We start from the raw sequence: 26175 nt of genomic DNA, 5'->3' as shown, positions 1-26175 counted from the left end.
CTTAGTCCAGGTTCTCTTGGTTCTGGATCTGAGTTCTAGGCTGCCTTTGCCCCTTTCCAGTAACCAAGGATGGCTCTGGTTAAGTAAGAGAAAAGAAATTTACTGTTCCTGTTACTTGTTTATTTATGAGTGGAAGTGTCATTTTAAGAAACCTTTTCCATAAAGCTTTTATTGGGAGTGATGAGTGTGTTTGTGATATTGTGTCTGTTGTATTACATGTTAAATATACGTCATGAATGTGAAGGTCGCTCAGTCATGTGCAACTCTTTATGACCCCATGGACTATGCAAACCATGGAATTCTCTAGGCCAGAATACTGGAGTGGGTAGCCTTTCCTTTTCCAAGGGATCTTCCCAACCCAGGGATCAAATCCAGGTCTCCCACACTGCAGGCAGATTCTTTACCAGCTGAGCCACAAGGGAAGCCCATACATCATCAACACATAGTAATAAAAGATTATGGCCTGTAAAAAAGTGCCACCAAATCTTCTGTAATACACTTGAGATGCTGTCCTAGAAAAAAGCCAAGTATAAGACCATGTGGTTCAAAAGGAGTAGGAATTTGAAACTTGGAAAACCAACTCATAAAAACAGTCTCTTTGGTCAGTTTATTAAACACTAACCTTGATCCTGTGAAGCCTTGAGTTCTTCCATCACAGAGGTGATAGATAATCCAGTTTGTTCATGGTTACCACACTTCTTCTAGTTTAAAAACCCAGTTTACAAACATCCTAAAGCATGTAAGTAAATATGTACTCAGTCGTGTCCAACTCTTTACTACCCCATGGACTGTAGCCCGCCAGGCTCCTCTATCCATGGAATTTTCCAGGCAAGAATACTTGAGTGGGTTGCCATTTCCTTTTCCATAAGTAACTATATCCCCTATTAATCCCAGTTGAGCCTGTTACCACTGCCATGGGAACCATGAAGGAAAACATCTTTCATGCTGTCTGAATTTTTAAGATCCATTTGATTTGAGATCCATTTAGAGTGACAAGCACCTTCTCTTTGAAATGAATGTACTTTTGGGCATGAGAGGCTATGGCAGCATCGTTCACATGTTAACGTGAATTAATGGGGTCAAGTGCTTAAGGAAGTGGATGGGAGTTTGGACAGGGATTAGTGAAAGCACTAATTCTGTAGTATAGAGTCCTTTTACCAGGGCCTCATGGGGCAGGGAACCTATTGTGATGAGAACACTCAGGGCAGCAGGAGCCAAGGGGGAGAACAGAGAAGAGACAGGTTGTAAATTATCAGAATTTTGCCAGCCAGCTTTCTGTATGACACAGGGGAGGAAAGTGTTCTCTTTCTACTCCCTACATCACATAAACCCCCACTCGCTTCATTTAGGCTGAGATTCTGGGTCTAGGCATTTAGGCTCATGGTTCTCAAACCTGTCAGACCTGATACCTGCTCTTTAGTACATTCATGACACGTCTTTACTATCCAGAAAGTAAAGTTCATAGATAATGTACCAGCCTACATACCTGATTCTAAAAAGAAAGCAGAGTCATAGGATGACTGTAACATTTAGGAAAAATAATAGTGAAGGAATATGTAATAAGAGAATATACTCCATGAGCCAGCAAGTGCTTGGGGACTGATACTTGCTGAGGACAGCACTGTGGAGGGCTGCCAGCCTTGTGGGCAGGCCCTGTGCAGGCATCAGTGACATGGTTCCTAGACATTGACTCAGCAGCCCTCCATAGAGCTCTGAGCCAGGCAGGGCCCTTCCTCAGCTTGTACGGTATCCTGTTCATAGATGATATGCTGTTAAAGCTATGAGCGTTTATTTCTGTGGTTGTGTATAAAATGCAGTTGATTCTAATCCTAGGTCCCCACAAATACGGGTTTTGCCTACAGGAGTGGGCATAGGACATTTCAAGGCCAGGTGTGATGTGGAGCGGTTCTTTGTCATGAGGGACTCCCCTGAACACAGCAGGATGTCCGGCACCTTTGACTCTAGCCTGCTAAAACTGGCAGCTCCCACCCCACTCTGCCCCACTTCGTTAAGAAAAACAAAAATCACCTCCACAGATTTCAGAACTGCTCCTCATGAGCACTGTTGCTTTAGGCTTCCATGGGCTCCCATGGTAACCTAACCCCTTTAATTACTGTTTCTATGGGGAATTATTTGATGAACCCAAAGAACTGGTACATGTTTAGAATTATAAATAGTTTCCAACTCAGGAGCTGCCTGTACTTTGAGTTATTGAGTCATACCTGTTGTTGGGAATTTGGAAATTAGATTGTCCATGGAATTTTTGCCTCTGAAATTGGCACTTTACTGACAGGTTTTAAAACTGTAAGGTAGTAAATCACTTATAATAAGATCTGCAGTTAGAGTCCTTTCAGATCTGGGCTGAGTTGTCCTTGGTAGTGCTGTGAGATGCTCAGATGCATAATTTCTCTCCCTTTCTCGGGGGGTGGCTATGGACAGTGGTTATCCAAAGTGTCAGAGATCACTCATGGGGCTGTGACATTCATTCCCCAGATTGCCCTGGAGGGTCATGTGCCTTGTGTTTGTTGCCTTGACTTTAGTTAGCTGTCATTGCCCAGGCCTGGCCACCTCCCCCAAGTGTGAGAGTTGAGGGTCAGAGAGAAGATGCTAAGCTTGGATGTCCACCAGCCTTTGGAGCCCAGCGTGACGCAGCATTTGGAAACCAGCTGCTATTGGCCTCTGGTGTGCAGAGTCAAGCCGACATAAGCCCCTGCTTGTCACTTGGAGGATGGCTGTGCCCCATCCTTCACATGTTTGATTGCCTGGCCATAAGGTCTGCCTTCTGGTAAATGTTTGAAAACCAGATAGATAAAATACCTGTTCCTTGATCGGTACCTTACTCTGCTTTTATAAAAGAAACTAAGTTAGAGACATTGAGAGCTTTTTTTTTTAATTCTCCAAAGCTATTGCAGTTGTCAGAGTGTGACCCTGATTCTGCAGGGGAGGAAGACAGCCGAATGATTGGTCCTGCCTGACCTCCTCCATGGGTTTTACCCTCGTCTCGAACTGTAACCCTGCTGCAGGTTTCTATGGAGTAGGACCTGAGCAAGGTTAGAGTGGAGGGCAGGGCTCGGCGCAGGGAGAGTGGCCTTCTAAGTACTGTGGCAGGGTCCACATCTGCCTCCCAGATATGCTGACTGTCCAGGTGTCTGAGGTCAGGGCTGCCCTTTGCACTGTGCAGATAACTAGTGTTATATTTGCTGGGAAAAGTTTCTCTCTTCTCCCATTCACTCCCATCTGTCTCCCTGCATTCACTCAAGAATGGAATTTGCTGGAACATGGGGCTCTGTTGTTCACATCCCTGTGTTACTGAAATCCAGGAGCCCAAGCGTGCTTTTGGATGGGTGTTAGAGAAAGTTTAACAGTCATGCCTCCAGTTCTGAGAGAGCATGTCACTGGTTGGCCTGTTTTAGGAGCTGCAATGGCGTTTGCACAGCCTGTGTTCAAGGCTTTGTGCCCATAGCTCTCGTGAAGCTGCAGTCGAACGTTTTTGATTCTACCCAAGACACATACGTGGGAGTTGCTTCTGCAGATCTGAGATGAAGAATGACCCTTGTTTGAACATCCTCCAGTGGATTCTCACTGAAGGTCTTTCTCTTGCAGGTGGCCCCGACAACCAGGTCCACTTTGAAGGGTACCAGGTGTCCAATCAGTGCATGGCGCTGGTCCGAGATGAGTGCCTGCTGCCCTGCAAGGATGCCCCTGAGCTCGGCTATGCCAAGGAGTCCAGCAGCGAGCAGTACGTGCCTGATGTGTTTTATAAGGTAAAAATGCGATGGTACCAGAAGAGATAAGTGGATGGAGAGCAGTGTGGACGCTGACCTGTCCTGGACTTTACTAATTTTGGTGCATTCTGGCCATGGGTCCACCATGGTCATCTAGAGGCCAGCTTGTGGATAAGGAATCTGTAGCATTTCCAGGACTTTTTTTAACTACTCAGGCTTGTGTGGTGTTAGGGCTTATAAGCAGAAGTGGGGATGCTGCGCACTGGGGTTGGGGTGCATAACAAGTGAGACCATTGCAGCACAGACTATTTCAGTTTCTGAAAAGAAGAATTGGTGCCTGTGGGCCTCAGCAGGAGTGAAGGTTGGAGCTGCCTGGCAGAAGTGAGGTTCTTCTGAGGAGACCCAGTCATCCATTTCTAAATCTGTTTCCTGTGAAAGCTATAAAAATGACTTTTATTGACAACTCTGGGGACTTACCTGGCGGTCCAGTGATTAAGACTTGGGGCTTCCACTACAGGGGACACAGGTTCCCTCCCTGGTCCGGGAACTGAGGTCCTGTGTGCTATGTGGCGTGCCACACCCCTGCCCCCTCCCAAAAAAGAAAGAAAGCTGTGATCTGGTTTGGACAGTCAGCGTTGGGTGCTTCCCTGGGTGCTAGTGACCTGGTTCCTGTCCTCGTGGGAGTTGTTCATGGTCACAGTCTGGCACCCTGCCTGTTCCTCGTCCTGGGCAAACTCCGGTTTCCATCCGGCACTGCTCTGCCTGGAGGACCCTTTATTTCTTGTGGTGCAGGGCTGCTTTCATATGTCTGAGAAGTACTTCGTCTCCATTGCTGAAGGATGTTTTCACCATGTGACGAGTTCTAGGTTCACAGTTCTGCTCGTGGTCTCACTGCACTTAGGCCACAAAGACTTGCTGGCAGAAGGAGCCTGGAACCAAAAATAGGCAAGCAATGAAAACCCAGAAAGAGTGATGATCCAGGTTCTTTAAAATGATTTGATTCCTTCAGCATTCTTTTTTGTATCAGTGTGTGCACTGTTTAGTGTCTAGTCATTGTTTTATTTTTATTTTTCCAACAAGGCTGTATTTTTAAATAGCTTTATTGAGATGCACATCACACAGTTCACTGATTTGAAGTGCCCAGTTCAGGGGCTCTTAGGATATTTGCAGGGTTGCATAGCCATCACCACCATCTAATTTTAGAATAGTTTTGTCCCCAAAAAAGAAGCCCTGCATCGTTGAGCAATTACACCCCAGTCCTCCCAACTCCTGACAACCACTGATTTGCTTTCTTTGGTTTCCTTGATGGAATCCTACAGTGTGTGGTCTTTTGTGACTGACTTTTCACCCCTTACAGTGTCTTATTGTTCATCCATGCCTGCAGTCTGCAATGCTTCATTCTTTTCATTGCTGAATGGCATTCAGTGCTAAGGACACCCTACTACCTGTGGGACATGTCAGACACCCAGAAGAGCGCCCAGAGCTGACAGGCTCCAGGGCCTCATTCTGGTGGTGACTTGAAGGCTAGACACTACATGATTATGACAAAGACTTCACCTCTTCAGGGATTAGAAGTGGGGCTGAGACCGTCTGAAACTGAATCTTTCTTACTGTGGGCATCTGTGGCAGTGGGTGATGTGCAAAGGAAAAGTGTGAGGGCCTGAGGGTCTTGTCCCTGCCCCTGGTCTCCTCCTCAGCTCTTTGGAATGAAGGTCTGTCTTCTACTTCTGAATCTGAGTTTCTGCATGGTCTGAGGGTAGTGGGGGCAGGGATTATCACTGTGCCAGGAAGGCCGAGTCAGTATGGTAGCAAGCAACCTGTCTTTACTCTGTAGCAGCCTGTCAAGAAATGCTCGCTGAGCAGACAGGCCTCGATGGTGTATCTGCTCCTTTCGGCTGGTGGCAATGGAGAGACACAGTGAGGCTGGCCTGTGATGGCTCGCTCAGGCGTCCCCTCAGATTTGTGGGACAGTAAAGAGCTCTGAGAAAGGGTTCTTTCTCCATATCATTCTTGAAAGGAAACATTTCCAAAGAGTCTTGATTAAGAATTCTGTTGTCTCTTCTCTCCTGTGGTGGTCGGTAACACTTTGTGGCTTGATAACATAGATTTTGCCCTTACACAAATTATGTGTGCATCAGGTACTCTGAAGAAATACTTTTAAACCATCATCAAACATTTCACACATCAAAATCATACCATGCTGGGAACCACTGTAAAGGTTTGAGCTTTTCCCCAAAAGTTCCTGTCTAACAAGATATGTTTGTATGGTACATTTTGGAATGCAAGATGACTCACTTTTAGACTGTAAGACCTGGTGGTCCTGCTAGCTGCGGTCCTCAGCCTTTTGGAGACAGCTTGCCAGTCTGGGGGCAGTGATGGGGTCCGGTGTCCTCATGGAAAGCCGTTCCCTGTTCGCTGCAGAGACCTGTGAAGCCCGGCACGCTCAATGTGTGTGGACACCTTGCTCCAAGGTCATCAGGCTGCCATCTCTTTCTTTTCCCAGAATTTTAAAAATTAAATACTGAGTAGATATGAAAGATTATTTATAAAACATGTTTAAGAAGTAAAAGCAGAAATACCAATCCCCAGAATTAAGAACTGGAACATTCCTGTGGCCTCTGAAGTTGTTGGGTCTTCCTGTCTCCTTCCAGAGAGAGTGCAGTATGACTTCCTTGCTTTTCTTCTAGTTTTACCTCCTACATGTGTTTTCCTAAACCAGGTGTTGTGAGTTTTACATGTTACTGCACACAGTAGACCCAAAACTGTGCTCTTGTGTCCTCCAAGCTAGGCCATGTTCACTTACCCTGGAGCAGCCTCAGACCTCCCAGGTGTGTGGCCATTGTGTTGCCTTGGCACGAGTCCATTGTGAGCAGAATGCCTCACGAACCACCGTACTCCACAGCCTCGGCCCGAGTCCTGCTCACCATTCAGACGTCCATGGGGTGTTTTCTTGAGCTGTCATCGTGCCATCCTGATTATAAGTGAGGCCAGGCTCCTTTTTCTTCATTTGTTGGCTCCGTCCTGTCTCCTGTGATGTGCTGGTTGTATCTGTTTGCTCTTCCTCCCTGAGTGGTTCAGTCTTTTTCTCCCTGCCTCTAACCTTGTCAGGAATGTGACACCTCTGCCTCTTCTCTCCTGTGGTGTCATTGAAGCAGAAAGCTGACATTTCCATGTGGTCAGCTTTCTACGGTTTGGCATTTTGAATCATAAAGAAAATCTGTTATCTTTTCTCTAAGGTTGGTGGTTTTGAGTTTTTAGTCCACCTAGGATTGCTTCAAATGTGTGTTCTGAGGTAGGGGCCCAGTTTTCTTCTTAATTTATTGTAGCCATATTCTGTCTGAACACCATTTACTGGGAAAACTGTCTTTCTCTGTTGATCTGTGGTGCTACTGCATTACCAGTCGTCTCCGTGATTGTGGCCTCACCTCTGTCCTCCCTTCTGTCCCCTGGCCGGTGTTGCTCAGCCAGCACCAGTACCACACTGTCCAGAGTCACTGTAACTTGACTCTTCCCTGATCCGTTGCAGCCCTGCCCTGCTTATCTCCCCAAGCCCGGACTGTTCCTGACCCTCCCCTGCTTCCTGTAGACTTCAGGACCAGCCTGCAGGTTTCACCCAGATGTGATTCTCTCTCACACAGACACACACACACACAGGTGATACTGCCCTTTGTTTCTGGTTCTTTGACGTCTCTCAGAAAGTTAGGATTTTTTTCCTTGAAAGTTTTGTCCGTTGTTTGTTAGATTGTTCCTAGGTACGTTATAGTTTCTACACACTGCAGTAAGCGCCAGCTTGGCACTTCAGCTCTCTGTTACTTGTTCCTCTAATTTGTACATGTGTTCTGGGTTCTCTGCATTATGCAGGAGTGATGATTCTTCCCTTCGTTTTGGCTCCTCGTGCTGGCTAGGGCTTTTGGAAGTGTTGAGTAACCAGTGCTTTTGTCTGGTTTTTAACTGTAAAGGATGTGTTTTCAGGATTTCATCATTAACTGAGTTTGCTGTGGGGCTTTTTTGTGTTTTGTTTCTTTGTACCCTTTATCATGCTGGACATTTGCTTTTTATTTCCACGTCTTGTTGTAAGTTTCCTCCCCTTAAGAAGAGAGCTCCCTTTTGTCATGGAACATATTATTTCCTTAATCATGCTGCTGTTTTCTTAGATTGCTTACTTTCCCCTTAGTGAGAGCAGGCTAGAAGGGCTTCTCAGAATTGTTTATTGCCCTGTAGGAGTTGAGACACTCATTTCTCATACATTTCAGGAAAATATCAGTTTGAGCAAAGAGACCTATGAAAGCAAACATTTAAGTAATCCTTTTAGTCCTCCTGTGGGCTTTGGGGTTGATTTAAAATATACCTTGTAAACATGACACATACTCGTGTTTGTCTAGGGCTGTTCATCATGGTGTTATCTGTGGTAACAAAAACTTAAAGCAATTTAAAAGTCTAGTAACAGGAACATTAAATTGTAATACATCTATATGGTGGGATATTCTGTGGTCACTAAAGATGTTTGTTTGAAAATTATGTGAAGATATGCGATAAAACTCATGATGTAAAATTTAAAATGTATCTGTTTGGGACTTCTCTGGTGGTCTAGCAGCTAAGACTGTGCTCTCAATGCAGGGGGCCTGGGTTTGATCTCTGGCCAGGGAACTAGATCCCACATGCCACAACTAAGACCTGGTGCAGCTCAGTGAATAAATATATTTAAAAAATAAAATGTATCTGTATATATAGTAAAAATCCCAATTCACTTTTGTGTTTTAAAGGCACACCTGTAGATGTTGGTGCATGTATGTACACATATTTGTATGTGCGTTCACACAGAGGACAGGGCTGGAAAGCTTGAGGGTCCACCTTTGTCTGCAGCTCTGATCTGTTTGTCCTGGGAAGCGCTGTGGAGCCAGTGAAAGAATGGCTGGGGAGCACCTTCTGTCGGTGGGGAGAGGTGCACATAGAGGAGGGTTGTGGAGCGAGGAGGTGGGCAGCTGGCGAGGGGACGCTCAGGGCCGGGCAGCCGGACGCTGAGGTGGAGGTTGTGTGCATCAGAGGTGCAAGCCTTCTAAATGTTCTCTCACAGAGCATTTTATTAACGTGAAATCAAATGTGTGTTTGTTATAAAAAATCAGACTTTACAGGTTAATAAGAAACTAGACACCCCAGCACCTGCCGTCACTGTCCTTCCAGCACCCCCAAGCTCACACGGATGTGTGGACGTTGACAAGGCCTCGCCCACGGAACTGTAGGCTCTGCATTCAGTCCAGTCATGGCTAGGGTGCCGGGTGCCTCGCCAGGCCCTGGGGCTATAGTGGTGAGCGGACACACTCGTCCTTTCCTCCTGAGCGGTGTGTTGGGGGCTGTTGAGGTGTCTGGTGTGGCGAGGAAGTTAGCCAGGTGGGGAGGAAGCCCATTTGGGTGCCACGTGTCCAGAGGACATGGTGCATCCAGGGGACCCAGGTTCAATCTAGCTGGAGTGTGCATATGATGGCTGGTGGGCAGTGAGAAGCCATAGAAAGAAAGATGGAAGGTGGTTCTGGAATGTTCTTGCTGGGTGTGGCAAGAAGAGGGATCTGGAGGCAGGAGGCCATTGTAGCCACCTGAGTGTCAAATGCTGATCAGTGGCTGATCCAGGAGGGGCAGCTGGAGAGAGATGTGAGATGGGCCTGCAATGTGAGGTGTGGCAGGAGGAGCTGAAGGCCAGGCTGCGGGGAGGGAGCACCTGGTGTGGGGGATTCATTCTGGATTCAGAGTCTGGGGCCCAGTGCAGAGAATGCTGGTGCCGCAGTCCAGGTGACATGTGTCCACTCTCCCTGGTCTTTAGGGATGGAGAGGGTGTCCTGGAGCTGAGATCCCTGTGGGCCTTGCACAGGGAGGCCAGGATGGAAGTGGGTCTCTGGTTTAGGTGAGTGGAGGTGCTGGAGTTATAAACCTTGATGAGTAGTGGTGAGAGGAGGGTGTGGGGAGGGGGTCCCAGTGCCCATGTTTTGAATTTGCATGCGGTGGGACAGGAAGGAAGGCAAGAGGTGCCAACCAAGAGTGCCTCTTCAGGGTTATCTGCCGAGAACTACAGATTAAAGCCCTGGAAGTAGAGGAGAGAAGGTGGACTGTTCAGTGGACAAAGAGGGTCTTAGAGACCCCAGGGAATGCTGCTTTTAGGTGGCTGCCCAGGCAGGGGGGTGGCAAGGTGGGTTCTCCTGGCTTTGAGGGGGTTGTGGGCTCAGCAATGAGCTGGAAGAGCTGACAGGTGGCTGCAGTGGGGAGGAGAGAGCACACAGGCAGCTGGGGTGTCGAGGCTGTGGAGGGGACCGGTGCTCTCTGGGGGCCTGTGGAGTCCACTCTGTCCCACCCATCATTTACCCCCCTGTCGTCAGCCCAACATGGTTTGTCCTAGCATCTGGCACTGACTAGCCGTGCTTTGTGACTCATCTTGGAGCTCACTCCGTGTGTGCGCTGAGTTACTTGGAACATTCCGAGCAAACCACCAGCGTTGTTTTGTCAGAGGTTAACCTATATTTCAGGGGTTTCATGTGGTCTCCCAAAGTTCCCCCGAGAAGGTTACAGTTTACCCACGCCGGCTGTGCTGCAGGCCAGCCCTGTGCTCGTCCATTTGCCTGCCTGGGCCCTGCTCTCGGGACCCCATGCTCTGCACTCACTCTGTCCCAAGTCTCTTGTGTGCCTTGCCGTTTTCTCTGAATTGCCTCTTTGTGCCCTGAGGTATTTGTAAAGCGATTCATCATTTTTCATTCGTTTATGAGGGGTCTTTATACGTAAATCCTTTGTCATATGTATCATTTCTTTAACTTTACATACAGAGGAAGTTCTAACATTTTCTGATTCAGAGAAACCTTAATCTTTTTTCATTGTAATTCCTGCTTTTGTCATCATACTTAGAAAGTAATTCTTTACTTTACTTAAAGCTGTCTGTTTACTTATATTTTCTTTTAGTGCTTTTTGATTTAATTTTGCATTGAGATTTGTAATGTTTATCCATTATTTATCTATTTATTGTAGTTTCATAATACAGCTTTATATTTGTTAGGGCAAGACTTTTTTAAGCAAATGTTTTATTTTTTGCCCATTTATTTTTAAAAATTTCTTTTATTTTTGGCTGTGCCACTTGGCTTGCAGGATCTTAGTTCCCCAACTAGGGATTGAACCTGAGTCCTGGCAGTGAAAGCACCAAGTCCTAACAACCGGACTACCAGGGAATTAATGCTAAATGAATGTTTTCATCACAGGAGATGTTTGCCACCAGCATTATTCAGGAAAATGTATCAAGGAACCAAGAAATAGCCAACAAGAGAAGAAACTGAACAACAACATACGAGTACAACATCCCAGTCGAGGGAGAAGGATTTTGTGGTCTCTGAGACCTGTGAGCTTGGCTTTCATTCTTTCTGTTGAGCTGGAGATGACAAGTCTGTGGTCAGACCCCCACGAGGGTGGAAATGGAGCTGGATGTCCACACCCTTGGTGGCAGGGCTGCGGAGGAGATCCGGAGTCTGAAGTGGACTCGCCTGCTCTCCCACCTGCCCTCTGCCCCTCCTGGCTGTTAGATCTCGGGCAGAGCAGCTTGTCCTCATACCTCTTTGTGCCCTCCGCGTGCTCTGGGGCCCGCTGGTTGCACGCGCACACTGTCAAGCCTGGACCAGGCTCTGTTGGTCTTCTGCTTCTAACAAGTGCTCTTTAGGTGCTTATCAACTGGACTGTTTCCTAAATGGTGACTTTTAAAAGAGACTTTGTCCTGAGAATGTTGTTTTTTCTTGCTTTATCCTGTGAAGTCTCAGATCAAGCTGCTAGTTTCACTTACTGTTTTCTTGCCAGTTCTTTAAGGAAAAAAGCAATACATTAAGGATTTCATTCACCTTTTCCAAAGCAAGCTGGTGCCACCCAGTCAGTGGACTATGCTGTTGTCCTGGCACAAAGCCTGCTTGCCTTTGAGCTAACAAAGACAGAGATCCCTGGATTTCTCGTTGACGTTTCTAGACGTGACTGATGGTAGGTAGCAAGGCGTCAGGGACCTCGATTTCTGACTCTCCCAGTGTCTTGCTCCAGGTGGAGATAGAACTGCTGACACTTTGGTGGCTGCCAAACTTAGAATTAAGATGTCTTCTTCCTAGTGTATTCTGCCTGACATTTGCTAACGCCCATAAAAAGTAATTGCCTTTTAAAATGGTGTGTGGGGCTAGGGCTTGGTTGGCAAAAACATTTGAGTGAAAGCATGGGGGAGAGATAGAAGGTACTTGCTTTTCCTCCAGGGAAGAGAGGGGGATGCAGCACCTTTATTTTCTTGGGGAGCAGAAGGGTACAGTGGGGTAGTTAAATTTGAAAGAGAATAGCATGACACACAAAAAAGAGGGGGGCATTTAGCAAAAAACATCCCTAGAGGGAAAGATTAAAGCGAACAGGTGCTGTGAAAATGTCTCTGCATATTAGAGCTTAATTAGATTTGCAGATGAATTCCAGACGGGCTGATTGTGTGTGAGTTGTTGCAGGTTGATTCTTGTAGGGGCAAGCATGTATTTTTGGAAATGGTGATGTAGTTTGATTGGGTTTGATTCCCACCTCCTACCATGTTTCCTCCATTGAAAAACTACCACTTTTGGGGCCCAGGACCTGTTCAGCGAGGCTCATATCCTGAGCTGCCAGTGTCAAAGCTGGTAGAGCCACAGAAAGCCAGGCATGCTCTCTGTGCTGCAGCAACAAGCATGCAGAAAGACCAAGGGCTCTTGCCCAGGTGGGAGGGATAGGATTCCCGCCTCCGAGGAGGGCAGGCAGACAGAGTGGGCCTTGTTTCCAGGAACCTGTCCTCTGCTGGTGCTCTTACTCCCTGTGTGGCTGGCTAGATGTGTTTGAACCATTTGCTGGAAGGGCAGAGGGGCACGTGCTTGCTAGCAGCTCTCTGGGTTGTGAACAGGGAAAAGGTAGAGATGGTGTGGGTAATCTGAGATGTGCTGTGGACCAAAGAGTTTAATATCTGGAAAAAAAAAAAAAGGAACAGGGCCTCATGGAGCCCCTAGACTTCTCGTTAGGAGAACAGACTTGGTTTAACGTAGGACAGCCTGTGAACGTTGTCTCAAAAGACGGCATGGGCCTCTGACATCCCTGAAAGGTATGATGTGCTGGGGTGGCGCTGAGTCACCTGCACACCCCAGGGAGGTCTGCTTGGCATCCATTAGGGTCTGAGAGCTTTAATAAACATAAACTTTTATGTAAGATCCAGTAATTGGAAATTATGGATGTATAATTTATATATTGACTCAGTGAATGATTTATATAATGTTAAGTGATGAGTTAGATAGAAAATATGACCCTCTCTTGCAGAATCTTTAATGAAAAGCGTTGGTTCTTATGAAGTTATTTCAAGAGCTCTGTTTGAACTCGGCATGTTTGACATAAATCAGATCTAATTGTCATTTTATGATTAATGAACATATGCTGGCCATTTTTCCCCATAATTAAACTTTATGTTCTGTGCATCTGACAAAGCAAAACAAGTTTAGACTTTGACAGATTGGTGGTGGGGTTTTCCATGTCTGTGTAGTAGTATGTGTACTCGTGTGTGTGTGTGTGTGTGTGTGTGTGTGTGTTTATTTTGTTAATGTGTAAGGATTGAATTTCCATGAAGTTGGGTTTTCAAAGGTGTGAGGGAGGTTGTTAAGAGTTAGCATTCAGGTGTGAGACTGGGAGAGCTTATAGAGAAGGAGGGGGCACAGATGTGGCCTGAGGGGGATTGTTTCCAGGAACCTGTCCCCAAGGGAGCTGGGGTCTGTCTCCCACAGCTTCAGCACCAGGCTGGGGGGCGGAGACCCCTGTGACCAAGAGTAAGTCTACTTTCTTGAGTCGTGGCCTCCAAGAAATGGTGGGAGGTGGAGCCATTACAAAAATGTGCACATTTTCCTCTCTGCTTTTCATACACTTCAACAGGAATTGTAGTAATTTAAGAAGTGAGACAAGCATGTGGACGGAAAACCCATCACAAGTCAGCACTCACACCCTGGACCTTTGTCTCCTGTTTCAGGACATAGACAAGTTTGGCAACGAGATCACCCAGCTGGCCCGCCCCCTGCCTGTGGAGTATCTGATCATAGACGTAAGTGTGTGTCATCTCCCTGCGGAGGTCAGGACGGCTGGGGGAGGCCTTGAGAGGGCACCACTCGAACACCTGCTCCTCTACCTGGACAGAACAGGCACCCGGAGATGTTGGAGTCACTGAGCTCCTGGCATCCCTGAAAAGCTAGAAACCTTAAGGGCTTTTCGGTTTTTATTTCCTTAAAAACAGCTTAAGGGGTTAACTTCTTCCAACCTGCAGTGCAGCAGAGGACCGCCGACTAGGCCAAGCAGCCCCGGAGGCCAGCGAGCCTCTCCCTGGCTCTGTGCGCAGGTTCTGCCCTGGCCACAGTTTGGCTGCCACAGCCGGGCTCATGGTGGGCTGCTGCAAGTCGATCCTTAGGGGATACAGCCGTGACTCTGCCCTTGAGTGCAGGCACAGCATGGTCTCTGAGAGGGCACTCGAGCCAAGAAGGCACCTGGTACTGGCACACATACTCCAAGCCTCAGCTCCTTTCTGGAGGCATGCTCCACCCACGGAGATGTGGTCGCATGCAGAGGGCAGCGCATGCTGCAGGACCAGAGCCTGATGCATTTGCTACAGTCAGCGCTCTGTCCACAGGGTATGGGAGGAGGCTCATTACCTAACTGCTGCCTGCCAGAATGAATTCAGGCCGCATTTGGACTAGGACGGGCATGTGATTCAGGCTGTAAAGTATCATTGCATTTGGAGCAGCGGGTCCCTGTGAGCTGAGCCCGCCAACGCTCCATTCCAACTGACAGCTCCCGAGAACATATTTATTACCTAGGCCATAAAGGCATCTGCTTTTTAGACTACCTAGGGTGTAATTAAGATGAAAACAGATTGATGGAGCATACACTTAGGAGGAGTCTGCGTGATTTAAAGCCAGCTTCCTGAGGTCTTCTTTCCCAGTGGCCTCCCCACCCGTTTGTTTTCACGAAGGAGCTAAGCTCTTGCCTTAGTGCTATTTGGAGTAGCGTTTGGTTGATGGGGAAGCATTCCACCCTGTGATACTCAAGTGCTCTCTTCCTGTGGAAGGAGGTTGGAGCAGGTGCCCAGACAGATGTGCTCACTCCTCACCCAGCCCCAGACCCCCACCTGATCAGCACATTCAACGGCTTTAAATAAGCCTCGTGACCAAGTGGCCGTTCGGGCCTTCTGTGGAGGTGCTCCGCATGTGGGGGGTGTCAGCCAGGCAGGCTGGGTGGGGAGAGGGTTTGAGCACAAAATAAAGTGCTTGACACCCCGCAGCCTCTCCCCTGGGCTTCTGGGATAGTCAGACTGCCGTGTGAACTTGGCTCTGAAGTTCTCCAAGGGACAGTTACAGGTCTAACAAATACTTCCCTTAATTCCACATTTACTTACTAGTGGGTCTTCTGTTGTTGCCGGTCCACTCCTGTGTCTGCCTTCCAAAAGGAGGGGCGTGAGCCCGCCACAGGCCTTGTCTCTGCAGTGATGTGGCCCTTCCACCATCTCTAGAATCCTGACAGCAGCTGAGACTGAGCCCTGTGTGCTGCCCATTCTGCGGGCTCCACATGTCTGGGCATACTTGATTCTCACGCAGCCTTAGGAGGCATGGGCTCTCCTGTCTCCGTATCTCTCAGATGAACCAAGCGAGGCCTCACAGTAGGACTTGGCGCTGTGCTGAGTTCACACCCTGTTCCCCGAGGCCATGTGGTCTCATCCATAAAAGGCCAGCAGGGCTCGAGTGAAGGAGTTGCTGACGGCTCAGCTCACTGTCACAGCGCTGGCACGGGCACAGCGGGTCCTGGGCCAGCCAGCCTGGCACAGCTCGCTGCCTTCACTGATGCAGAAAACAGGCCAGAGCCACATTTTCATTCTTTAGAAATAGTCCCGAAGGAACCAGAATAGCTGTGCTAAATCTGGACGAGGTGTAATCTGCTGCTGCTAGTGTCATACTGCAGAGGAAGAGCTGCGTCAACCAAAAGATGGCTGATGGTGGTGCACACTTGGGTGCGTTTGGGGGAAGGGGCACCTGCCAGGAGGAATGAGAAACTGTATTTGTATTGATTTTTGCACATTTGCCACTGTCCCTGCAGCTTCTATTGATTCTGAATTTTAAATGCCCTCTGTCATTTCTGAAGCACGTCTGAGCCACTGCAGGGCTTCGGCTTCCCTTTGGATTCGAGCTCCTGACTCCAGCCATCTTCAGGGGAGAGCCATGTCTGCATCTCCCTGGCCTTGCTTTTCTTCCTGCCTGGTCATGCCCTGGCTCCACGGAGTGGTGCCTGGGAATTGGAAGGGGCCTCAGTCAGCTCGCTGGAGGGCACCGTGGCTTTCAAAACCATCAGGAACTGGTTCTGCACTTGCCCTCCAGACATGGTGGTGGGAACAGAGTTGGCTCCTGAGTTGGCACTCATGCCTCTGCTCTCTCCCGTGGCCCACCCTGTAGCTCCCCCTCGGCAGCGGGAGAGCAGCCGAGAGGCTGTCCCAGTGGAGATGGAGTCAGGAAACTGCCCACAGGTATCACAGTCTTACCAGATATGAAAAATGATTCTTTATTTGCCTCTGAGAGTCAGAGTTTCAGAATTTTCATTTAGGGGCTGTCCTGAGAGCTAAGCATTCCCTTCAGGGTAGAATAGTTAGGACTTTGCTGCTGTGAGCAGCTCGGGACTCCAAGGATTGGTGTGCTCAGGGCCCACATCCCTGTTTACGACACAATTAATTTATCATGGGTTTGTGTTTTTGTTCATTAGATCACGACAACTTTCCCCAAGGATCCAGTTTATACTTTTTCTATTTCACAAAATCCATTTCCTATTGAAAACCGGGATGTATTGGGTGAGACACAGGTAAGCTCTTTGTCTTTAGAAACATAATTTAAAGTCACTGCTGCTTGTTTATCTAGTGTCACTATTGTTTTTCCAGAAAGTATCAAGGTTTCTGACTCTCCTCATTTGTTCTTGTGACAAAGCCTGGTTAGGCTTTTTTCTAAGATACTGCTGATCGCATGAGCCCTCTCCAGGGCAGGGGCAGTGGATGAGCATAGAGACAAATCCCTCTAAGTCCTCAGGCCTGTGGATTTGGCAGAAGGACCATTCTCAGGGGGCCTGTTTTATTGGTCACTTCATGTCCTCTCCTAGCAAGGTTATTGATTGTTGGTAAGCGCTGTCTTTCGTGGCAGTGTCTCACTTTGCTATGTGCTCTGCCCCCTACCTCATCACCTTGCCACGTTTCTCTGGCACCATCCGAGCCATGGGGCCTTGGCTCTCAGCTGCATATCAGGCCAGTCAGAACTGCCATGACTGCCTTGTCCTCATGTTAGTGGCCTGTGAACACACATCCCAAGTTGATCACAGGCACTGCAGAAAGGGTCCTGGTTAAAGAATGTCTGCATTGAGAGTTTCTTCTGAAGCAGTGACTTGTGTCCAGGGCCTCTCTGATACTTTGGTTTCCTCGCTGCCCACCTGCCCAGGTGCTGGTGGAGGAGCGGAGCCACTGACTAGGGCAGCACCCTTGAATCTCCTGCTTCAGGCCTCTTGAAAGTGTTAGTGTCGTATAATCCCCCCATCCCTCTGCCCCAGTTCCTGTTCCTCACTACCGTGCTGCCCTGGTCAACAATGCACCCGGACAGACAGGGCTTCTCGCAGCCCCATGGTGGCCCTTCCCACTCCTCCCCAGAGGTGAGTTTGAATGTGTCACAGCTGGGTCAGTTTCACAGACATGTTGCTTATACTTTTCCATAAGTCAGATGTACTAAGAGTGTTTTCCTGGAAGTTTTCCTCTACAGCTGCGTTCCTCTTGTCCCTGGCTCCCAGTAAATGGTTCTAGAAGGAGAGGGGATGCGCCATCCCTCAGCGTTCAGTGTGCTTAGTCCCGTTTTTGTAGGACAGTGGCTCTCCTCCGACTCTGACCTGGGACCAACCGGTGCTTGTGTCTGTCTCCCCCCCATACCTGGCCCTCTAGGATTTCCACAGCCTGGCCACCTACTTGTCCCAGAACACCTCATCTGTGTTCCTGGACACTATCTCGGATTTCCACCTCCTGCTATTCCTGGTCACCAACGACGTCATGCCTCTGCAGGTATGAGCCAGGTGGGCTTCCTGTCCTAAGACTGGAGCACTCTGGGCAGCACTGGAGCAGCTAAAGGCCCTTTAACCTGTCGTGTGGGCAGTAGCTTTGCACAAGGGCCTTGATAGGTGACTTTTTCAGTTTTAGAGTTTGCACTAGAACAGCTTGTTCGAAAGTGTCTGCCCTCCAAGATGGAGGACAAATCATATGGGATGCAGAGGCCACTTAGCTCTCTGTCCTTCTAGGGGGAGCATTAGAGATCAACAATTAAAAAATTCCTGTTGGAACAGTTTGAGAATCCCAGCCTCTGCTGCTTCCTGATCTCCCCTTCTCCTGAATCAGCTCTGGTTTATCGCCTTGGCCCAGAATGTTGGCCAGCATCCAGGCCCCGGGCGCATAGCTGCACAGTTGGCATTTTTAAGACATGTTTTGTGGGGAGACGAGGGCGAAGTGTTACAGATGGCAGCTGCTTTCTGAGCAGCACAGGAGCAGCGGGTCCAGTCAGGAAGCCTCTTGCATGGGTTGTATCGTGGCTGTCCTTTTACTTTGGCCCTTTTTCTGCCTGAGACCCAAGGAAACGCATTTCTACAAGGAGACAGAGTAGAAGGGCGAGGCCCCTTCCTCCCGCTGCTTTTCTGTAGCTATTCTTATGTCCTGCTGGGTTGATCTTGTATTTGTTTTTGTCCAAACTACTCACTTGTGGTACTTGACACTGGGCATCTGAGGCTTCACACTAGCTTTGCCTTCCCTGTTTAGCCCAGAGAGTTGCAGCTCCAGTCCCAGGCTCAGCTGCTGCCTGTCTGGTTGGGAAGGTGGTAAAAGCTTAGGGCCTTCTCACTGGAAACTGTGTGCTGTTGTTGCAGTCACCTGTTAGGAAGCATTTTCTGAAGGTACTACCTGAGAGGCCCTGGAAGGCTTTGTAAGTTTCTCATTATAAAAGCTATTTAGTTCTCTGCACTTTTACCCTGGCGTTCTAGGTTGCAAAGCGCACTGAGATATAGACGTGATGAAGAAGACAGAGGACTGGGGGAGGCGGGAGGGATGAGGGTGGGCCTCATGGCCTCGGGGCTCCTGCCCATGTGCCCAGGCCCTCGGGAGAAGGCCTGTGAGCTGAGACTACCTAGCGGGTGGAGCACAGTCAGCCCAGGAGAGAGAGCAGCACAGTGGTCACCTTGGGGCTCTCCGGGAAGAATTTAAATTTTAGCTTAATTTAGCACTTGTCTTTATAGACTAAGTGTGTGTTGTTTTGTGTTTCATGTGACAGCCTGGGAGATTTTCACAATTCCCCCTTAAGTGTGTCTTGATATTGGGGAGGAAAAACTTGTGAGCAAGTCTGTCCACTGTCAGTGAAGCGAGTTGGAACCTTCCTTTCTGGCTTCTTGCAGGACAGCATCAGCTTATTGCTAGAGGCTGTGAGGACCAGAAACGAGGAGCTTGCCCAGACCTGGAAGAAGTCTGAGCAATGGGCCACCATTGAGCAGCTCTGCAGTAAGTGTCCTCCCCTCCTGCAACCCCCGTGACCAGGGCTCGGACTTCTTTCAGGCCCCAGTACTTCTTCCTGGGCCCTGGAAACCTGACCTCAGATGTATCCTAATGGTATCATGGGCAGTGGAACAAGCACAGACAGACCTTTGCTGGGGCCCACAGATGTTTTTATCACTGTAACATATGTGTAAAGGCCACACATCTTGGGTACACAGTTCCATAGATTTTTGTACATGATTCTTTAAGCATCTTAGGAGTAGTTTGAAAGTCATTGTTTTAGGTGAATAGGAACTTCACACTCACCTAAGTGCTGAGTGCAGAGAGCTTTTGGGCTCCTCAGGCTTTTCTTTTCCCCTTTCCCCATCAATCCTCAGAGTATTCTTGGTGGAGGAGGAGGAAAAGAGAGAATAGAATTAGGGGATCTTGTGTCTCCAGACTGAGAGCCTCTATCCATCAGCCTTGGGAGCTGCCCCCACACTCCCAGCGCCCTCGCCAAGAGCTCGAGAGGGTGGTGACTCTGGCGGCCCTTTTCCCCGTGCCTTTGAGAAGAACTGCAATGCCCCCTGAAAACACACCTGAAAGTACATATTAAAAAGTGTTTAAACATTTTCTCAATCTGGAGGGCAGATACTTGAGCCAAAATTAGTCAGGAAACCCTCAGTGGGACCCAAGCCACGGGAAGCCCGGTGGGGTTTTTACTTTCTCTATACTGAGTACCTGGAAGTTCAGGGGTCAAGGAGCCTTAGTATTCATTGTGTTGCTCTTCTGTTTAAGTTTTCTTTTTATATGATTCTGACAGCCAACCAGTAAAAGGGCTGGACATGCCATCTACTTCTTGTCCTCATGTTCTGAAACAGAGGACCCATTGTTGTCACCAAATTCCTACAGCGAAGCCCATGGCCTCATGTCCTTGGGTGGACAGTGTGAGGTGCTGGCCAGGGTCTCAGCTCCTGGTCCAGCTCTCCCACGTACTGGGCTCTCCCAGCCCCTGGTGTTATTCATCAGATGCCTCACACAGGAACATTGACTGCAGCAGCTTTAGTGGTTCAGAGCCCTCTCTCTAAAGAGAGCTCCAGAAAGAGCACATGGGGAAGCTGGGAAAGGAGGATGGCTTGACCGAGAGGTTTTCCTAGATAAGCACTAGCCCAGTTGGGAGAAAAGAAAACTAGATCAGGAAAGGATTCAGTCTGAGCATGTGGTATGCCTTGCCATCCTCACTAGAAACTAATCAAAAGCTAGTGACCCCATAGGAGCTGGGTCCCATTGGCTCCACGCCTCATACTTAGGGTGGGAAGAAACCCAAACCTATGTCAAGCATCAGTCTCGCAGCAGCAGGATGATGTGGTCTGGACCCACTGCCTGGAGCCTCTGTCGGGAAAGCGCCTGTCACTTTGCTAAAACGTGCTGCGTGGTTGTCAAATGCTGTCAACAGACACTACTCATGGAACTCTGCTCACTGCACAGGGGTTGGTAACATAAATTAGCAGTGGAGTACCCTTTGCAGATGCAGAGTCACAGAACGTGAGAGATCTTGTGACACAGTCCACTGATGCCATGTAAGAGCTCTTTGCTGAAAACTAACACTTTGCCAGAAGAAGAGCTAAATAGATAGTGAAGAAATACCATTGTTCTGGACTGGAAGGCAAGATATTTCTAAGATTTCAGTTTTCCCAAAATTAATTGGTACAATCTCAATCATCATTCCCCATAGACATTTATTTTGCAAGGGAAGGGAGGGGGGAAAAGTTTTAAAATTTGTCTGGGGGTGCAGAGGACCTAGAAAACAAACATGAAAAAAGAAGAATGGAGACTTCTTGGTGGTCCAGTGGCTAAGACTCTGCATTCCCAGTGCAGAGGGTCCGAGTTCGATCCCTGGTCAGAGAACTAGAACTCACATGCTGCAGCTAAGAGTTAGCATGCCGCAACTAAAGATTCTGTATGCTGCAAGGAAAATTGAAGGTCCCACGTGCCACAACTAAGACCTGGTGCAGCCAAATAAATAAATATTAAAAAAAAAAATGAAGCTGGAGGACATGGACTGCCTGTTTTCAATAGTAAGGCTGCCATGGTTAAAACAGGGTGCTGTTGGCATGAGAATAAATAGGCTGATGGGCCAGATGGAGAGTTGAGAATTGGGTGATAACAAGGCACCTGGACGATTACATGAGGAGATATACCCTTTTTAGGAAAACATGTCGAAGCAAATGGTATCTGTGTGGGTAAAATGAACTTGGACTTCTGCAATACACCCCATATATAAAAATCAACACAGGACTTCCCTGGTGGTAGTGGCTAAGAATCTGCCTGCCAGTGCAGGGGACACAGGGTTTAATCCCTGATTTAGGAAGACTCCACATGCTATGGAGCAACAGCCTGTGTGCCACAAATACTGAAGCCCATGAGCTCTAGATCTGGCAAGCCGCAGCAACTGAGCCTGTGTGCTGCAACAGGAGAAGCTAAAGATTTTTTTAAAAAATCAAAGACACAAAAAATCAGCACAGGCTGGGACATTAGGTCTGTCACAGGCTGATAGACCTAATGGTAAGGTCGGCAACTATAAAGATATATGTTAAAAAAAAAAAAGTTGAATATGTTCAGGATCTTGAAGGTAGGACAGAGAAAAACTCTGACTAAAAGATTGGTCAGGTGGACTTTATCAGAATGAAACACTTGGGCTCATCAAGAAATGTTGTCAAAAACTTGAAAAGGCAAGGCACAGACTAAGAGAAGATAAGCCATGGAAGATGTTCCACAAAAAGAGCTTCAGTAAGGTCACCATCAGTCCTCAGAAGAGTGGAAATTAAGCTATCATTACATGTTGTGAGAGTGACTGAGATGCAGACACTGGCTGCATGGCGTGCTCACACACGCGCGGAGCAGCTGGAGCTCTCCCACGCCCTGGTAAGGGTAACCCAGCCAGCCCACTGCTACCCAAGAGATAGACAGACACAGAGCCACACTAAGATTTGCGTTAAGAATATTCGTGGCAGCTTTGTTCACAATAGTTTAAAACTGGCAATGACCCAAGTGTGCATCAGGAGGGAGACAGATAACCAGAGATGCTCTTCATACCATGTACTGCTGCTCAGCAGTGAAAAGGAAGGAGCCACTGACACAGCAGCTGGGCGGGGGCGGTGGGCAGATGTGTGAGTGGCCACAGCCAGCAGCTTTCTGCTCAGCAGACAGCAGCTTTCCTTAGTAGGGTTCTGTGTGAGAGCAGGGGACCCAAGGTGGGGGCTCTCAAGCCGCATTTGTCCACGCCCATGGCACTTGCTTTTGAGTCCACTTCTGTCCTGATAAGCAGCCTTGCAGAACTCTCAGACGGGGTGGGACAGCTTCCCTGTGTAGAATGGATGAATACTGCTTCTCTTCCTGCCCCACAGGCACAGTTGGTGTGCAGCTTCCGGGCCTCCACGAGTACGGAGCTGTCGGGGGCTCCACACACGCCGCCTCGTCCGCCATGTGGGCCTGTCAGCACTGTACCTTCATGAACCAGCCGGGCACCGGCCACTGCGAAATGTGCAGCCTCCCCAGAACCTAGGGCTCCCGGGCCCTGCTGGGGGGACTGGGCCCACCCCAGCCCTCTCGGAAGCCAAGGTTGTTGTGACCGTGCCCCACCTCAGCAGCCCTGAAGGCAAGGCGGGGGTGGCTGCCCTGGAGTCTCTGACCCAGGAAGCTTCTCAGCACCAGGCTTCCTTTGGAGAGAGGGAGCCAGGCTGGTGCTCTGTGGGCTAAAACCAGTCTCCTGGTGGAGGCACGGTGTGGCCTCACCCGGCCGCCCCGCAGCAGCCCCCACTGTGGTAGAAGGACTAGGTGCCTCTGAATCATCAGCTGGAATCGAGGGGGTGGGAGGGCTTGCTGCCACCATCCAGCTTTCTTTTTTCCTTCCTTGGATGCTTTTTGTTCCTGCCCCTCCCATGTTTTTGGTTGGGAGCTCTTGGTGACCTCTCTACCCTGATGCTCTGGGACAGACCCTGCCTGTGAGGTCCACCTCTTCCCCTTCCGGTAGCTGTCATGCAGTGGAAATGCGTGGCCACAGGCTCATGGCCTCCCGTCCGCCTGGTCTGCAGGTGAATCTGCTGCCTGCCCTTTCCTGCTCCCACCCGGCAGCCATGGGGGATTTTAAAGTCTGCTTTGGTTGTAATAACAGTTAATCAGTAATTCCTGCCCAGAAGACTTTTATTTATTATTTTTTAAGATAAAAACTGCATAAAAGGGGAGTGAGAGAGACTAGTTTCCACCTTCGTCCCTCCTTTAATGAGTCCCTGGAGGTGTGTGCAGCCTGGGTGAGTGGACGGGGGACCCACAGTCAGGTCTCCTCACAAATGAACCTCAGTGCCTGAGACTTCCCTGCCAGGCCACACGGCTGGCACAGCTGCAGACCCAGGACCGAGCAGGAGCCTGGTGGTGTCCCCTACTGAGCAGGCAGCCCCTCGGGCAGGCAACACTTGACCAGGTCTGCGTGGGGTGAGCTGAGTGGCCCCAGGCAGGGCCAGAAGCTCTGGTCCCCTTTGTCCCCACACCATTCCTTCCTGTTGTCCTGCCTAGACCCTGGCCTCTGACATGGCCACATTACAAGCCAGGTCAGGGAGTAGGAACCTGGTTGTAGAGGGCTGTGGAGCTGCTGCTGGGTCGTCGGAAAGTGGGTGCTGTGCTGAGGTGTGGGTCCAGGCCATCCCAGGACAAAGGTTGTGGTCAGACCTTGCACGTGCTCTAGGGTCCCTCATTTCTTCTACGGCTGGGTTCCAGTCTGGCCCTTCCCCAGAAGCTGTGGACATCCTGATGCCTCTTTGCCTTAAAAAACCCGTATCTCTGAGCTGCACTGCACCCATCCCCAGGAGAGGTGGACCCAGACACAGGCTGCTTGAGGACTGCATGTCTCTGTCCTAGGGCGGGACGCAAATCTATGTGACCCTCCCTCGCCCTTGGCCTGCGAACAGAGTACACTTGGGTGTTGTGTTCACTTGTGGCAGGGATGTGCCTGGCACCTCCGGGTTGACCTGGCATAGGACACTCAAGTGGCCAGTGAGTTGGGCCTATTCTAGGGGGCACGAGGCACAGAGCCCCGTTTCCCCAGCTCATCTGTGGCCGCCTGCCAGAAAGCTGGGAGCACATTCTGGCCCAAGTTGCCTGCTCCTTTGATCAGACGTGAGTCTGCAGGGAGAGCAGGAGTGCGCTGACCTCAGACCTCGCGGCCCCAGCCGTTCCTTCTCTACTTGTTCTGGTCTTTACCTTCTCTTCGACCAATATCCTGCTCACCCTGAAGTTCTGGCATCTGCATAGTTCATTTCTTTCTGTCTTTTAGCTAAAGAAAAAGTGTTGTGATTTCTCTGCTTCTGGTTTTGAGTCACTCTTTGTTCAGTAATGCACTTTATTGTCCAAAGACAGTCAGGGGTCAGCATAAGGAGCGGGGGCACCCTGCCAGCAGACTCAGGCCCAGGCAGCTTAGCCATCTCCTTTGACAAAAGGGAGGGGGCCCCCAGCCCCACCTGCATCCTACCTGCCCTCATGTGGACACACCCTCTCATGCCACCAGGCACTGTAACTCAGTGAAGGGTGACTGGCTGCCCAGCCTCCACTGACCAGTCTGCTCCCTGTGCTCCCACTTGGGGCTTGCAGGTGTGTGTCGGTTGGGTTTGCAGTAGCATTGCCTGGACTCCAGCCCTGCAAGTGAACCAATAAAAGCACCTGAAGCGACTGCCAGCGCCCTGTTTGTCCTTCCTGGGCCCTGAGGCCTCTCCCTGCCCTGATTCTTGACCTGCCTACCTTGTTGGGTGACTTGATGACTGTCCTCTCCACACGTCACTGTCCTCTGCTGATGTGTTTATAGAGTATGAAGGATAGAGAACCCCTCCTGCCCAGGCTCCTCGGCCCTGTGCTCCCAGCGTGATGTTCATGGGAAGAGCAGAGCCTGGCCTCCCTCTGTACCTTTCCTGCACCCTTCCCTCCGTCAGCCATGTGGCTGCTCCTGGCCTTTGGTGGGTCAGGTGCAGGCAGCCAGGCAGCAGGTGAATGACAAAGCCCAGAAGCCTGCGAACTTGCACAGATGCGGGGGGAGCAAGGCTTGGAGGGGATATGCTGCCTGGCCTGAATTACTTGTGGAGTGACAGCCTTCACACACGCCTTACAGCCAGCTGTTCTTTGGCCACTGTCTCACTGTTCCTTGAACACGTATATAAGAAACGCCACCACTGATGTCCAAGGGGCCCTAGGGTGAGGCAGGCCCAGCTTAGCTTCTGGACTGGGGTGAGTGGCCTCAGCTCCCAGCTCCAGTCCTGTCCCTGAGTTTGCCTGCTTTTACTAGTAGTGTCCTGCCCTCTGCATGGCTCAGGCTGCTGACCTTGTTGGTTCTATGAAGTGATGAGGTTCTGGAATATCCCCCTCCCCTCAAAATCAAGCAAATGGAGGGTACTGCTTGGAAATAGAACTCAGGGTCCTGCCACCCCCTTTCTTGGCACGTTCAACATGGCATTCTGTGTTGCTATGAGAAGTGATTGGCACTACCTGTACATGCTGTGTCCTGTCTCTCCCCACCCACAATGCTGTCTCTCAGTAGTTTGTCCTTGGAAGATGATACAACGTCCACAGGTGGCATAGAGACCACTGACTGTCCACAGCATGCTCTGCTGTCTCACCTCCTGCCACAGGCCTTCCGGGGACACCCACATGAGGGGCCTCTGCCTCTGCATCACCCCTGAGCTGGCTAAGCCCCTTGCTCATGTCTACCCTCCAGGGCGATCAGCATTTAGGGACCCCTCACTGTTCAGGATATACTGTTGATGGCCATAAATCCTTGCATCACAAGAGTGTGGGGTTTGCCTGGGTTTGGGGCCAGAAGCCTGCTAGCCCCCCAGAGCCGAAGGGAGT

The 26175-nt window shown here is 49.5% G+C and overlaps 1 protein-coding gene across 2 annotated transcripts in view; it reads left to right on the top strand.

Annotated features, from left to right (window-relative positions):
• The window catches only part of NPLOC4 (NPL4 homolog, ubiquitin recognition factor), a 53964-nt gene extending 28958 nt beyond the window's left edge, over positions 1-25006 (top strand). Inside the window, exons 12-17 of one of the 2 annotated variants that reach the window (XM_081576277.1) lie at positions 3604-3764; positions 13741-13812; positions 16509-16604; positions 17719-17835; positions 19209-19311; positions 22692-25006. In XM_081576277.1, coding sequence (XP_081432403.1) covers positions 3604-3764; positions 13741-13812; positions 16509-16604; positions 17719-17835; positions 19209-19311; positions 22692-22849 — 707 coding nt within the window. In that variant the 3' untranslated portion in view covers positions 22850-25006. Of the gene's footprint in view, positions 1-3588; positions 3765-13740; positions 13813-16508; positions 16605-17718; positions 17836-19208; positions 19312-22691 lie in introns of both variants that reach the window. The other variant, XM_081576276.1, reaches the window with a different exon arrangement.
• Positions 25007-26175: the final 1169 nt, after the last annotated feature.

Source organism: Giraffa tippelskirchi, chromosome 3 (assembly GCF_054371585.1).
Source record: "Giraffa tippelskirchi isolate mGirTip1 chromosome 3, T2T-mGirTip1v1.2.pri, whole genome shotgun sequence".
NCBI classification, from domain to species: Eukaryota; Metazoa; Chordata; class Mammalia; order Artiodactyla; family Giraffidae; genus Giraffa; species Giraffa tippelskirchi.
Note: the sequence above shows the minus strand (reverse complement) of the source record. Positions and strands in the feature narration are given on the sequence as shown.